General features: G+C 54.4%; 6 protein-coding genes across 6 annotated transcripts; 4 read left to right on the top strand and 2 right to left on the bottom strand.

The window, feature by feature from the left end:
• Window positions 1–36: 36 nt before the first annotated feature.
• Window positions 37–887, top strand: PG998_010474 (uncharacterized protein; the record flags this gene model as incomplete). The annotated part of the gene is made up of 3 exons (XM_066877290.1): window positions 37–77; window positions 251–472; window positions 557–887. 3 exons carry the CDS (start codon window positions 37–39, stop codon window positions 885–887), a joined length of 594 nt encoding a protein of 197 aa, XP_066726344.1.
• Window positions 888–1587: 700 nt separating this feature from the next.
• Window positions 1588–2537, top strand: PG998_010473 (uncharacterized protein; the record flags this gene model as incomplete). Its single annotated transcript, XM_066877289.1, has 2 exons — window positions 1588–2193; window positions 2238–2537. The coding sequence occupies 2 exons, from the start codon at window positions 1588–1590 to the stop codon at window positions 2535–2537; spliced, it is 906 nt and encodes a 301-aa protein (XP_066726343.1).
• A 988-nt stretch (window positions 2538–3525) lies between these two features.
• On the top strand, window positions 3526–4440 carry PG998_010472 (uncharacterized protein; the record flags this gene model as incomplete). The annotated part of the gene is made up of 1 exon (XM_066877288.1): window positions 3526–4440. One exon carries the CDS (start codon window positions 3526–3528, stop codon window positions 4438–4440), a length of 915 nt encoding a protein of 304 aa, XP_066726342.1.
• A 278-nt stretch (window positions 4441–4718) lies between these two features.
• PG998_010471 (uncharacterized protein) lies at window positions 4719–5774 on the bottom strand (the record flags this gene model as incomplete). Its single annotated transcript, XM_066877287.1, has 1 exon — window positions 4719–5774. The coding sequence occupies one exon, from the start codon at window positions 5772–5774 to the stop codon at window positions 4719–4721; it is 1056 nt and encodes a 351-aa protein (XP_066726341.1).
• A 519-nt stretch (window positions 5775–6293) lies between these two features.
• Window positions 6294–10417, top strand: PG998_010470 (NAD(P)-binding domain protein; the record flags this gene model as incomplete). Its single annotated transcript, XM_066877286.1, has 4 exons — window positions 6294–6716; window positions 6784–8007; window positions 8091–10039; window positions 10081–10417. The coding sequence occupies 4 exons, from the start codon at window positions 6294–6296 to the stop codon at window positions 10415–10417; spliced, it is 3933 nt and encodes a 1310-aa protein (XP_066726340.1).
• Window positions 10418–10973: 556 nt separating this feature from the next.
• Window positions 10974–14301, bottom strand: PG998_010469 (Pfs domain protein; the record flags this gene model as incomplete). Its single annotated transcript, XM_066877285.1, has 3 exons — window positions 10974–13195; window positions 13249–13880; window positions 14000–14301. 3 exons carry the CDS (start codon window positions 14299–14301, stop codon window positions 10974–10976), a joined length of 3156 nt encoding a protein of 1051 aa, XP_066726339.1.
• Window positions 14302–14972: the final 671 nt, after the last annotated feature.

Raw genomic sequence — 14972 nt, 5'->3', positions numbered from 1 at the left:
CTATTTTCGACCGAGCGAGGCAGCGTCGCCCCTGGGATGCGTCGAGCAGTATCAGTGGTGCCGGGATCCAGCCTCAGGTCAGTGTGACGCCCTGGCAGGGCTTTTAGACGCCCTTTACAGCGCTGCCCCTTTATTTGATCTGACCAGCAAAGACTTGGACGCCGACAGGCCAATATTGTCGACCAAATCGGGGACCCTGTTTCAATGGGCATACCTGATTCTATTCAACCACGGGGCTCAGCTAACACAGCTCAAGGAAACACCAACTCCCCTACCGGCCATACACCTTCGCGCCCAAGAGCGAACGCGAATGGGATCTGTGCCACAACCAAAAGATCCGGAGCGGGCGCCATGCCTCGTTCAGCGTCTTCGGCCTGGCCTTTACGTACGCCCTCGGCTCGCTCATCGTCGTTGTGTCCTTCGTCGTCGTGCCGTGCCTCCGGCTCCTGCAGACGCGCGACCGCTACAGCCGGTACGCCTACCTCGAGCGGGAGAGCGAGACGGCCATCCAGCTGCACCGGCTGGCGCAGGACTAGCTCGGCGCCGGCCGGTGGAGCCGCTGCGACGAGCGCGTCCCGGTCACGCGGCCGGGCGACCTGCTCGCGCCCCTGGACATCAAGGATCCCGCACACCCCGTGCTTCTGACGCGCGCCGCCCACACGGCCAAGGATACGGATGCCGTCTCGGAAGACGCCGCCAGCCTGGAAAAGCTCGGCGGCTCTCCCGTGCTGTACGGTGATTGCGAATGCGCCTCCTCTGAGCATACTTGCGCGAGGGTCCACCGAGCACTGTCAGACGCCTGCGCGAACCCCCACAAAGACAGCCGCTTCGACGGCGGCAGCCAACAGTTTCGGAACTACCAGAATAGGCCGGGCACTGCCCCTTGAGACATATTGCGCGCCCGAGGTTCTGCATGAGACAGGTGCATATGCGACAGGTTTATACGTATCGTGAGTAGCAAAGAGTAGAATGTGTGGAAGTGCAGTATGGATACCTTATATAACGAATATCACCAACAACATTAGATGTCAGCAATAGTGGACTTTCTCTGCAGACCCCTCCGCTTGCGGATCATTGATGTTCTAATTATGTTCACTTCTCCCTACAGGCGGAGACCGGAGCAACTTCGCCGAGAAACAGGATCCTCCGGAAGATAGACCGGTGTCCACCACTTCGGCCCTGGATGGAGACCGAAATGACTTCGTCTGAGGCCCAGGTGGCCCAGGAGATGCGCAGGTGTCGTTCAAGACCCGGAATCCATCCAAAATTAGCATCAAATTTCTATCACCAACCAACTTGTCGCAACTCGGTCAGCCAGTCCAGAGTTGGACTGCGCCAATGGGTGATACTTCGAAACTGAACAGAGGCCCATAGTCTTTCAGAACAGATCAACCAACAAAACGGACGCCATTTCAAACCCAGACTATAGAGCCCCAAGGTATATAAATATGGCATATGCCACCCCGACTACTGAGATCATTTCCATAAAGCAGCATCAGACATCAGCACCAGTCCTTTCGATATTGTGCCCGTCCTATCTCTTCCCCCATTCGAAGCCCCGAAGTCTACCTCTTACTTCCAATCAAGATGCGTGGCATTGGACCCTTATTCGCACTCCTTTTGGCCAATGTCGCACCATTGGTACATGCAGCCACCTCTGCGAAGCGCCCCATGAAAGCGGAAGGGACTCAGCAGGTCACGTGGACGGCATTCCAGAAGCTCGACAAAGGCCTGGCCAACCTGAATGCACTTTACGCAACCGCCGAGATGTACTTCAACTGGGTCAAGGAACAACCGACCGCCTTCACTGGCACGGGCCTGGACGCCAAAGAGCATTCCCTGCTCGTGGCTGCTGTCTATAATCCCCAGACCAAGACCGTAGCCGCCTCCACGATCCCCAGGGGCGAATACGATCGCAAGTTAAAGGAGGCCAGTAAGGCCAAGAAATTGGTCTGGGCCCACAGCCGGGATACGTTCAACGGCCCCTCCCTCGGCCAAGCAAGGGGCCGAATGGACGCGGAAGACGGAGCCTACTACACGCTGGAGATGAACAACGGCTTGGACGGCAAGACGCAGTCCGAGCGCTACGGCGACGGGACCAAGGAGAACAGCGTCTGGGTGGCCGTTTATGGGATCAAGAGCGCCAAAGTGGAGCCGGGACCCAATGAACTCAAGGACCTCCAAGCCCTATTAGTAAAGGGGGGAGCCGTATCAACCTCTGCAGCAGCGGAGCTGAGAAACTGCCCGACTGCACGAGCCTTGCCCATAGGATGGGGGTTCATTTCGAGGTTGTCCCCAGCGTCCCTATCCCTACCCCGACCCCGGCCTCGACCCCGGTCCCGGCTCCGGCCAAGAACCACCCGGCCTTAGCCCACCGCCCCGGCACGCCTTCCAAAGATTCGACAGGCAAGAGACCTGCGTCTCAGTCCCCCCCCAAGTCGCCCAACACCCACCATGACGACAAGAAGAAGCCCAAGAAGCACGGAAAGCGCCGGGCTGGCCGCAGGTCCGCCGTTGCCATTGAGGTGGGGGCCTAATGCTATCATCTTCCCCTGTCCCTGTTTCCGTTTTCCGTTCCGGTTCACGTCCCGTGGAGCGGGCTGGAAACTTTCCGTTGTGATATTTCTCTATCATTCTCCTTCATCGGGTGTTGTTTACCCCCTTTTTGTGCTGCATTTTTCTGCAGCTGTCGCTTTTCCTTGGGGTGCTCTGTTCTTTCGCACAACTTATTATCCGCAAAACGTATCTAGTAATAGAACTTACAGCCAACGCATCTAGTTTGTTACATGCATACACGCCCGTGTCACGGCGCTGAGTCATTGAGAAAATCCCCGTGTTTCGCTTCGTTCCGTACGCACGGACGCCCTGACTCATGCGCGTAGCATTGACAGCTAGTATTGAAGATGCATAAAGCACCCACGCCAGGAATGACTCCACTGGCAAACAACTTCCTGGGGTGCCAGTGGTGCGCATGGATCGGGACACGGCTGTGTATCGTCTAAGCCAGTGGCCATGTCCATTGGGGGTTGCCCCTGATCCTCTTCTCAACCACCTGACCAAGTGAACTTGTCGCGAAGCAGGTATACGATGTTTCGCATACACGGGCGCCTTAATAGTTTGTGCAGTATAGGTGCCCAGTAGTTCGTTAATTGACTTGCGCCTCTGTCACCTTTGGCGGCTTAGAAACATCCGAAGATTGACGGCCTGATTTTGTTCTATTTTTATCAGGCGAACTATGCGCTGGGCGAACCAGATCTTGTAGCCTTCGAGGTATAGTGAAAGGCTGAGACTATATGATCGCAAAGCTATAGAATCGTGTAAATGCGTTGAGGATACGATAGATGAGAATACATAAATACACAGCTATTCCCGACCCAATGATGATAAAGAATACTTATCCAAATCAATCAAACATCAGTCACACATACCTCCTATTCATTTCTCATTTCGCCTTTCAACGGTGCTGGTCCGCTAAACTATTCTTTTCTTTGACCCCAATTTCCCGCCAAACCAGCAACCACCACAATGCATTTGTCCGACTTGTCTGCCGCCTTGCTCGCCTTCGGCCTGGCGGCTCAGGTGATGGCCATTCCCCTGCCTGCCGACGAGCCCATCGCCGGCCTGGAAGACCGCGATGTACCCGACCTCAGCCAAGAGGAATACGTCGAGCCCATGGCGGTCGTCATCGAGGCTCGTGACGTCTGGAAGATATTGGAGGTTCGCAAAAAGTCCAGCACCGGGAAGCCGAAATCTCCCGTTGGCAGCACCGGGAAGCCGAAGCCGAAGCCGCCCGTTGGCAACACCGGAAAGCCCAAGACGCCCGTTGTCAAGACTCGAGATGTAGCTGAAGGCCCGACCCCGGTACTAGAGGCTCGTAAGTCCAGCAACACCGGCAAGCCCAAGCCCAAGCCGCCCGTTGGCACTACCGGGAAGCCCAAGGTGCCCGTCAAGACGCGAGGTGTAGCTGCAGAAGCTACTCCGGTACTGGAGGCTCGCAAGAAGGGTAGCACCGGCAAGCCGAAGTCGCCCGTTGGCAACACCGGGAAGCCCAAGGTGCCCGTTAAGACTCGAGGTGTAGACGAAGTCGCACCGAGAGCCACCGACCAGCCGCGCGCTGAAGTCGACGAGCGCCAAGTTCAGGACCTGGAGACTCTCGAAGCCGGTGATGCTGATGTGGCCGAACCTTCATCTGACGACGTGGAGGCTGCCGAAGCCGAGGGTTTGGATGCTCGTTCCGCTCAGGACGAGGACGAGACGGCCGAGGAGGCCCAGGACCAGCAGGCCGAAAGCGTTGGCGACTCGGGAGAGGACAGCGCTGGTGCGGTGGAGGAGGCAACGGTGGACGAGGGTGCCATTGTAGCCAGGGACGAGGTTGAACAGTCCCAGGAGGAGGATGAGAGTGAGTTCGGTGCGGCGGATGCAAGTGAGGCGGAGACTTGAGGCTTGCCACATTTTGGATCTGTTTACTTGTTATCACGTTTCTTTCCTTACTCTTGTGCACACCTATTGATACCTTGGCCAGTACATTTTATAGCGTTCACTGGTCCCGCAATTCTTTGAATACAATGAAATTGATCTGACTGGCCTGCTAATGCCAAGTATCGTGTTTGTGATTATTGCAATTCAGCAATGGCATAACAAGTCCAGAGCGTAGGCCCGATGCTGTCCAACTCATCGACTTGATGTTTAGCCCACCGGGGCCGGACACTACTTCCGGTCTAATTCGCAGGCTGAGCTAGGCCAGACACCGAAAAGTATTCATTCAGATCGACTTTGTCCAACTCTCCACGCCACTCCACAACCCTGGTCCCGCCCACTCCCCGCCTGCCCTCCTCCATCCACCGCTGCAGCACGGCGGGATCGAAGTAGAGCGGCTCATCCGCCCGACCCATGACGGGAACCATGTCCGCCAGCACGCCGTGGCGCCAGATCCCGAACCGCGCGTTCACCTCGACCCGCATGCTGAACCGTCGCCCCTTTGCTCCACCCTCGCGCCCCTGTCGCCCGTTGCCTAGGAGAGCCGGCGTCACGATGAGCGGGAGGACCAGGTACTCGGGGATCCCCGCGGCGTCCACGGCGTCCTCGGCCACGGCGATGACGAGGCTGTTGCGGTCGCGGCCCTTGCACACGGTGTTGATCCTGACGGCCCCGGTCTCCGTCTTGGTGCGCTGCCGACCCATCGTCGTCGACACGCCAGCCGCGTCCCAGCCGAGCTGGAGCCCGCATTCGGTCGTGTCCGCCACCAGCGCCGTCGTGGGCTGGCCCTTCCACCCATCTGGGCCAGGCATGGTCTTGACAATGGACGGAAAATGGCATTCCTCATCGTCCGAGTCCTCATCTGATTCCATACTGGAGCCGTCATCTCCGCTAGGCGCTGCAGGCGCGTCTTGTAACAGGATTTTAATAGTAGCCCCTTTGATTCGGCTCAGCCAACCCCGGTTGTTGCCGCCGACGGCGGTCACGAGCTGGAACTGGAGCCGGATTAGGTAGGCCGGGGCGCCGTGGTAGGTGCCTGCGATGATGGGCCGAAGGCATTCGGACTGGAAGATGCTGGAGGACACGGTGGAAGAAATAATTTCCCGTGGAATTGATTGCTCGTCCGCCCGGTTGGTCTGGGGCGTGGAGAGCTGACCGCCACCCTCGTCGAGTGTGACTCTGATCGACTGAGAGAAGGTGGCAAGCTCGTCTGCACCCCTAGCATCCAATGAGATGGCGAGCGGGGCTTCAGATGTTTCCTCTGAATCCTTGACTGTGACTTCAGTTATCGCCCCCATAATGAGGATTCCTCTGTGCTGGAAGAAAGTACTTGATTAGGGGGTAATGTATTGGGCTTGCTTCAAAGGGATTGTGTTCACTTCTACAATGCGAACAATGCCAATTGACGAACACTTCGACGCCTAAATACGTCGCACCGGCTTGAGTGAAAAGATCGAGACTGCAGGGGATTCCAATTCAGCTAGAGGATATGTCTTTGGCGCATGTTCAGCTGGTCTTGGCATACTGATGCTGCTGCTCCAGACCTCCTGTGGCTGGGTTTGAGGGGTAATCAGCGGTTGCGATTGGGTAAAATCGTCGGAGGCCTTTTGATCACGCCAGTGCATTGTGTTTATTTCTTTTTCAGCTCGAGATAGCGTCTCGGAATCTAAAACATCCGTTACACCCTCCATCTTGACTTGTAAGTGGTATATCAGGTTTTGTCCCAGGGCAGTTGCGAGCAATATCCTAACCACATGATATTGGAACTTATTCATCTTGGTATTACCCTTCAATAGGCTACACACGATACAAGCAGCATGGAGACGTCCACATATCGAGGCATCCACACCTCCCTTTACAATACCCTGCCTGCAGTTGCCGCTTGTCATCTTGAAAGGGCAATCTGGCTGAAGACCTTGGGCCATACAAAGGAAGCACGATCAATCTACCATGACGAACTCGCTCCTCTCGATGACACCCCGGTGGTGGTAATTGAGCGGGCAGACCTTGAGCAGGAAAGCGGTAGATGGGGAGAGGCGTGGCGAATACTAGACAGGGCCTTGACCCTCGCCAAGGAGTCCGGAAACGACCTCGATAAGCCCGAGTATCGGCTTATGGCTCTTACCCGTGCCATGTTGGGGACACGACATCGAGGCAATATAGTCTCCTCTGCTGACGAGGTAGCGAGAACGCAATGTTGGCTTCGCGGGGTACCAATCAAGGATTACACAGATATCCAGGTGAGCTACCTCTTTACTCTTTCCCTGGGGGTACGATGTGATCTCTTTGCTCACAAGGAGTCTTTAGGCAAGCTGCGTCCGCCGATACGTCATCTGCTATCTGTTTACGAAGCTGTACTCAGCCTATGACAACAGTGCAGCGGAGCTCATTCCGACCTGTGATTCCAACGACTCGTGGAGAGGGTTGCACGAGCTGCGACGCTCCCTCTGCGCGCGTGGCATGATCCACGAGGCCAATGCCATGTTCCGAGTGGAGCTGAATCGAACCCCTCTAGAGGATCGGGGGCCAGTGGCGCAAGAGTTCCTTTCCATGATACCCACGATTTCTGAGGTACGGGACCGCGGCTACTTTGAGGCCGTCGTCGGATTGCAGTGGGCCAACACACTTCTCATGTTGCAGGACGTGCCTCGCGCTGTAGAGGAAATCGACAAGTCCGAGGCAGCGTTCAACCGGTTCTGCGACGTGTGCGGCATCACGGAACGAGCTTCCACGCCCCATATGCAAGCCCTCGAGTATGAGAAGCTATCTTGCATCCAGAATCCATTCGAGAAGATGAGCCAGACCGAGTCACTTGCTGGGAGATTCGAGCAGATGGAAAGCTCCAAGACCGGTTCCTGTCTGGCTGATGCGGCTGATCTCGCCAACGCGTTCTTCAAAGTCACCTCCGAGCCCGCCTTTCAGGACAAATACTTCGACTTCCAGGCCCGGCTCGAGGATTATGACGAGAATGTTAGCCAGGATATTTGCGACCTGGTGCAGCACCGCAACAGCCTCATAGCCGTGACACTCTCCACTTCGGCGGACCGGCAACCGTCCCTGGAATGGATCGACGGGTTCCTACACCGGTACCCGCACTTCGCATCACCGGCTATATTGGCTTTGCTGTACAGAAACCAGGCACTGCTCTTCCGCTCGTTGCGTCGCCTGGATGAAGCAAGTGAAGTCGAGAAAAGAGTGGTGGAGTTAGAGACCTGCGGGCCGTCGATAGGGGCATGGCTCCATCACCGCAGCGCCCCATTCGTGCTTCCGTCTCGCGATTCGGACGTTAATGTCGCGAGGGAGAACCCTGATGACAAAGAGGTCGACGAACAGTTCTTTTGGCCCTGGAGGAATTCCATGAGAGGTGACTCAATCAAGAAAGAAACAGCCCTAAATCTTCTGTGGGAATGGTCAATTGATGATGTTACTGCCGACCGTCTTGGCGCTCAGGACTTCGAGGACATGATGGGCATAGCCGATCCTCATATTCCGGTCAATTCCTTACCCCTTACTGCGGACGGCATTGTGGAGGTAGTGGGAAGCGAGAAGATGGACGAACTTTCTTCCGTCATCTTTCCCGAGAGCGAGAAAGCTCTTGCCTCGCAGGAGCCCAGATACGAGCGCATCTGCCAGTGGTTGGGCAACGAACCCCCAAGGGCCAGCGCGAGAAGCGCCTCTTTTGCCTGATCATGTTGCGCGACGGCCGGCAAACCCATTTCGCCGAGCGTGAGATGTGGGATGGTCGCATTCACGAGCTCCAGCAGCTTCTGGAGCTCGACAGGACTCTCCCGAAGATTATTCGCGAGACATTTCCAAGAAACAAGGCATCTTGGCTCGGGGCCATGTCGATGACAATCGTGGCCAAGCTCGCACCCCTTTCGGACTTCACCGGGGATACGCCGTCCGCACTTTTGCTTGGGGCGGAGAAGTGGAACGGTGCCGCGCTCGAAGAACATCTTCGAGCGAACGACCGCATCCAATACGCCATATTTCTGCGGGCTGGGGCGCAGATCGGCCTCATGAAGATCTTCCGGCTACAGCAGTTGATGAAAATTCAAGATGCGAACACCGAGGATATACAAGCCACCACGGAGGAGATGACAATCCTGCAAGCTGCAGGGATTATGAAAGTGGAGGAAGCCGATGCTATCTTGTCTAAGAGCGAGATCAACGCCTCGTGGAATGACGGTCTCGACGGCGTCACCCACAGGCAGAGCCTCGGTCACTTCTATGGTAGCGCCTTCACCTCCATCGCAGCCATTACCCTCCATCTTGCCCGGGACAACGACATCTCTCCAGATACAGCAAGCCTTGTCTGGACCTGGGTACAGAAGTACAAGGCCCGCTCCCTTGCGCGGACCATCGGGGTGCGCAGCCAGGACCCGCCCGACTTGGTGAACGGTATCATGCAATCCCCTGAGACCAAGACGCTGTACGAGGAGATGTTAGATATGCGAGAGCGGATCGAGAAGGCTGATTTGATGGCTCGGTTCAAGCTGCGTCGGCAATTGGACGCCCATCTCGAGCTTATGAAGAACAGCCACCCATTGCTGCGGCAGCTGATGGACCTCCGTGAAGCAACCCCGTTCGGCATATCCGACATAGCCAACCTCGAGGCCCAAGCTGGTTCCCCTATAGTCCTGGTCGACTGGTTCTACCTCCCACCTTACATAGCCGGCCAGGCCGGGAAAATGCTGTTGTTCACGGCGCGGTCCGGCACGGAGCCCACCATGGACATCGTACCCGTCACCGAAGCAGACGTGCTGGATTGGCAAAAGCAATACCTCTACCCGTCCACGTGGAGACGTTTCCGCGAAGAGAACCTTGCCACCTCGGAAGCGCGCAGCCAGTTCGACGAGAAGCTGGGCGGCCTGGTTTCTCCGCTCGCCCACCACACCAAAAGGGGCGAGGTGCTCGTGCTCTGCCCGTCGAGCACCCTCCACCGCGTACCGCTCCACGCCCTCTCCCTCCCCGTCGTAGGCAGTGATGGCTCTTCCACTGCTATCGACGGCCTCATCCACCGCAACCCCGTCGTCTACACGCACAGCCACTCCCTGCTGCGCTCCTGCGCGGCCGCCGCCGAGCATGCGCGACACGCCCCACAAAACCTGCAGGCGCTGTTCCTGTCTGGGATCCCCGAAATTGAGGCATTGGGCTACGGCGCGGGGCGTGCGAGTATCCGGGACTTTGCGCGCCGATTCGACGTCCCACCTAGGATTGACGCGAGCGCGTCCAAGCAGGAGTTTCTGGATAACGCCGTTAAGTCTCGCTTGATTCATCTCCACACACACTGCCAATGGCGCGCCGGGAATCCGCTGAACCACCACGTCGAGTTCCCTCGGGTCATCGACCGTACTGTTCCGGCCGCTGAAGAAAACGAAGAGCCCCAGCCTCAGCGGCACCCGAGCCCAAAGCTGGAAGCGAATGACGAAGAGACGGGCGGTGATCGGCCCGTCGATCGTCTTGCGGCGCGCGAGCTCTTCGACGTCCGGCTGCCGCCCAGCACCCACGTCAACATGATCGCCTGCCAGGGGGCGTGGCCGACGTGCAGCTCGGCGACGAGGTGATGGGGCTAGTGCCTGCGCTGCTCTACGCGGGAGCCAGCTCGACCGTTTCTACGCTGTGGAGTATTGACGATGCGGATGGAGCGGAGTTCTCCCGGCATTTCTTCGATTCGTTTCTGCGGCAGTGTCGAAAGAAGAAGAAGAAGTCGAAAAGTTCGCCGTCGACGCAGAGTGGGGTTTCAGAGACTGAGATTAGTACGAGCAGCAGCAATCTTGGCTTCGTGGACATTGCTCGGGCGGTCAGGGCGGCAGCGATGAAGATGGATGCGACTTTGGACGAGCCACTTTATCGGTGGGCTGCGTTTGTGCTTCATGGGTTCTGGCAGTTTCCCCTATCGGCTGTTGACAAGGAGAGCTTGCAGACTCAACGACGATAAATCATGCCGTCATCTGGAGAAGAAAATAGTGTATATTTAATCCTTTTGACTGAAGGACAAAAGTTGGAATGATGTCTAATATTGAACCGACTGAAAACTGTGAATCCAATACGCCAAATTAGGAATGTGACCTAGTTGAAGATGATTCCTTCCCGTCTGCAAATGCTCTGTCTGGCCTTGACCATCCTACTGACCTTTAGTAAGTACCCTGAAAGTATCAAATTGGTGGCACTTGATTTCCGCTTCTCTATTCTTTGGGTCAGCTGTGATGTGTTTGCCAGGCCCTAAATCTGCTTCGAGGGTGGAAACTTACCGTCGCGATCATCCGTTCAGTCAGAGTCCATCCCTCACATCTTGCGAATAAAAAGCTTCATCCGCTTGAATTTCTCAGACAGCCGTCTACGGAAAGATGGCTTCTGCTCTTGGGAAGCTGATCGCTCCATCTCAACGGCTTCATTAGCCCTGGTGTTTTGAAGATGCTGATCCGGTGGGGCTGAAGAGAGTATCGGCGCAGTAACTTCCATATCTGGACCCTGCCGGGCTTCCTGGTCATTATTCATATTCCCCAATGGTATGTCTGAATCTGGAGATCTTTCGGCTCGGGGGCCTCTGTTGGTAAGCTATCGGCTGCCGACAAACCACTGCTCTCGCTTAGAACCACTTGTGGTAGAATCGACAGTGTCTCATGTTGAATGGTTTCTGAGTCATATTGCAGTATATTGCCAGCCGTCCCAGGTGACTGGTTTCGCTCAGCACCACTAGTATTTGTCGTTCGCGATGCGTCCGTACGTGGTACTCCCGTGAGTAAAGCACTTCCAGGAGGGTGTGGCTCCACGTTGGTCCCGGAGGCAGCGGCTAGCTCTGAATCATTGCCATCTGTTGCTCCCAAAGATGACTGTGACTCTGTTTCTCGGCCACTGAGAGTCTTGAATATACTCGGCCATCGGCGCTTTGTATTATGGCCAATGATAACAGCGCCATCTTTTGGCAAGCTTAATGGTCTTCGCGGGGCACTTTTGGCCTGATCATCGACAAGAACATGCACCCGTTTACACCCCTGGTTTTCTAGTTGACACGAGCCGAATATGTCTTCAGGGCAATCCATGTAAACGTCTCCGATGATATGCCCGGTTTGCAAATCGCCGTGGTGGTTAATTATGCTTTCCAGAGTGGTATTGCTGGTACTAAGGTAGCCTTCTCCTTTCGGTACTGACTTCCACTCAGGGCATATGCGAGGAGCACCGGGGTTGCTGTCCTTATGCTGGATAATGTCGCCAAACCCGCGTCCGAATATCGTCACAGCGTTTAGCTCCCGTATCATATCGAGCCATCCTTTGCTGTTCGACATGGGCGTAGCGAACTGTAGGTGGGCTGCATGGTCGTGAGCGAGACTGACAAACTCGTAGCCCTGGAGCAATGTTTTCCCAGGACGTTTGTTGAGTATCAAACTCAGTTCCTTGTCGGACTCCTGGTTGAGAGCGTGGTCCAGCATCCACCAAATGTTGGTCACCCTGTCTTTCAAGTACACCCAGCTTCCCTTCCGAGTCTCAGTCTTCTTCGTCTTGGTTTCGTGTAACGTGTTATCACGTGAAGTATCATCTTCACTTGACCGCTTCACTTTGACCTCGACATCCTCTCCGTCGTGCCGGTCATACAATTTCAATTTGATATTATCAGGATCAAAAAGCGTCCTCATGGCACGTCTCTTGGGGTCTTTGGAGTCGTCGAGCTTAATGGCATCATTTGTGTTGAGTAGGGGTAAGCCGTCCCGTTCATCGCTGTCCAGCGAAGCCCTTACCAAGTAAAGGAGCGCTGAGCCACCATCGAGAAGAACACCTCTCTGGTCTTCTATATCGTATAGGGTCACAAATGTCCGGGAAATGTAGCGGATCTGATCTGTGTAATCACCTTCTTGTGGTGAATTCAAGGGCTTATCTTTCCATCCCATTATGGCTGAAGCGTTTCCAGTCGCATATTTGGAGAAGCCAATGGTAAACTTCTCAAACTCAAGCTTTAGAGCCTTATTGTGGAGTCCGGAGCCTCTAATTGCAAGATTAGCATCCATTGTACCTGCTAATTTGTTAGCCTCAAATCTTGAACAACAGTAAATCAGGGGCTGTGGACCTGCAAAGTTATTGGCTTCCGAGGTCCAGCCAACAACGTGTCGTAGCTCGCCCAGATTCTCCTCATATAGTATTGACGATGCCACCTCAATTTTGTGTGATTTGATGCGATTGTCGTGATAGTAGATGTAGCTGCCGTCTTTATTGGAGATGACATGCCATATAATGATGTCGCCTACTCGCTTGACGGCCACCAGTAGTGTAGAGAATCTTTTTATAAAAAGCTTCCCCATGTATGGTACCAGCCTCGAATCTGACACCACGCCCAGCAAGTTGCCCAGCGATAGTTGTAATCCGAGTGTAGACCCAGGATAGTTGAGAATAGGAATAGCAAAGCCCCTTACGACAAGGGAATTTCGGAACAACTCTCGCCAACAGGCGCCGCTTTGGGATTGATCAATCTCATCAAGCTCAACTGTGGCTTCCATCTCAATATCAATGGACACCTCGGACGAAGATTGGTTGTCTACCCGGATGACTCGGAAGGAAGGGGTGCAGATACCGACTTCTCCAAAGTTGGAAGTACGAAGAGAGCAGCTCATCCACATAAGTTGTTCACCAATCTCCACAACAGAGTCAGGGTGCCCGACGACGTTGAGTGTAAAGAGGCCGTCTTCTACACTTGCTCGGAGTGTAGTTTCGTCGTCCAACATCTCTATATCCATTGTAAGTAAAGTATATATATAGGGTGTAGGACAAACAGCTCACCTTTCTGGACTGTACCTTCTACAGATTCCACAACTGACTGTATCAAATGTATGAAAGTCTTTGAAGATTCCGGCCATTGCCTCGAAAGATATTCACCGCAGGCCAAACCCTCTGCGCGAGTAGTGTCTCCGACCAAGACTAAAGCCTTGACGACAGCTTCACCAGGTGGTATGCCATATTCCTGCTCCTTGAAAAGGAAGTGCGGAGACCACTTCGTAAGGAAGATAGCATTGATTCGAGGCGGCGTGGAACTCCGACTGAAATGCCGTTTTTTGTTGATCTCTTTGAATATCGCCTCCGACAATCCTGGTGCTGCTGTTTTGACAGGAACCTCGTGTTTCAGTTCATTTCGTAGTTTTGCCTTTAGCCACCCATACGCACACGATCCTGTCACTAGTTGTTGGAAATGCTCTCTTCCTGAATTTTGAGCTTCGTCCGGCCAATATTCGGCTTCACCCTCAGGTTCAACTTCCGTCTCACCTTCAGGTTCACCTTCGATCTTGCCGCTGCTGGGAAGGGGCATGTTTGGGTTCTGTACAACATCAAAATCCACAAACCAGTCTTTTACCTTATCTCCATAGTGCATTCCCTGTGGCAAAGGGTCTCGTGTTACTGTCGCCTCTTCTGGTAAGCTAGGTTCTGAAATCATTGGCCATTTCTGAGCTTCATCGACGAGATGATTGGCAACGGAGCTAGATGGGATGTCAGACCGTAATAAATCAGTATAATCAAACCAGAAATGTTTTCTGACCTTCGATAACGATGTATGAAGTGCACGATGTCTTGATAATCTCTACTCTGACCCTCTTTGCCAATCTTGAAGGCAAAGAGCTGGAGTATGCGTGGGAGAGCCTCTGATACTCTGGCGATATCCTCCTTTCTAGAAGCCCCCAAGTCTCGGTATAATTGGGCAGCCAAGTCGGTTCCATAGCTGTCTGTCCTATGCCGGGTTGAGTCGGTTGAAACCTGTGTGTACACTGTACCAGATTCAGAAGTATCGTCCGCTTCCTCCACGGCATTCAAAGTCGTACTTCTGTGTTTCGATCGCATCATTAAGTCGATTGGCGATTGCCGGTACTGATCTTCTGAGTCCAGCTGTAACTCAGCTGGATCAAGGTACGATAGAAGTTGACTCAGGCCAAACATGTATAACAACTGGAGAGGTTTCGGGGCTGTTGCATCAATGGTAGTTGGCGCAGTATTTTCGGCAGTACCCTCTGCAACGCTCCATGCAGTACTTCTTGCGGTACCTGTTGCGGTATCCTCTGTAGTGCCGTCTACAGGGCCCTCTACGGGACCCCTGAGTGTCATCGATGGAATGTTGAAACACTGGTTGTGTGACCAATGGAGCTCCCCCTCCTCATACTTCTGCATAGTCTCGTCGAAAGACTCCATCAATCTTACCAATCGCGCAGTATCTGTGTTGCGCTCACAAGATTGAGAAGCGTACCAAAGACTCCTCTTAGTGGCTAACGGCTCTCGCCTATCAGGCATCAAAGATGTCAGTGTTTCAGCCTCAAAAAGCACAATGTAAGGATCAAAGTCCTCTCCGTAGGATGCGCAAATCCTTTTCCAGGTTTCGGACTGTTGAGCCCAGTCTCTCGCCGTTGGATGGGAAAAGTCGACTACATCGTAATTCCCAGAATCAGATTGAGTAAGCTCAAGAATACCTCCAGTCCGAAACTCCAATCGGCGTTTGAGCATAATGGGAGCACTCCTTCTGA

This window comes from Apiospora kogelbergensis, assembly GCF_038363985.1.
Source record: "Apiospora kogelbergensis strain CBS 113332 chromosome Unknown utg000007l_segment0_segment0, whole genome shotgun sequence".
NCBI classification, from domain to species: domain Eukaryota; kingdom Fungi; phylum Ascomycota; class Sordariomycetes; order Amphisphaeriales; family Apiosporaceae; genus Apiospora; species Apiospora kogelbergensis.
Note: the sequence above shows the minus strand (reverse complement) of the source record. Positions and strands in the feature narration are given on the sequence as shown.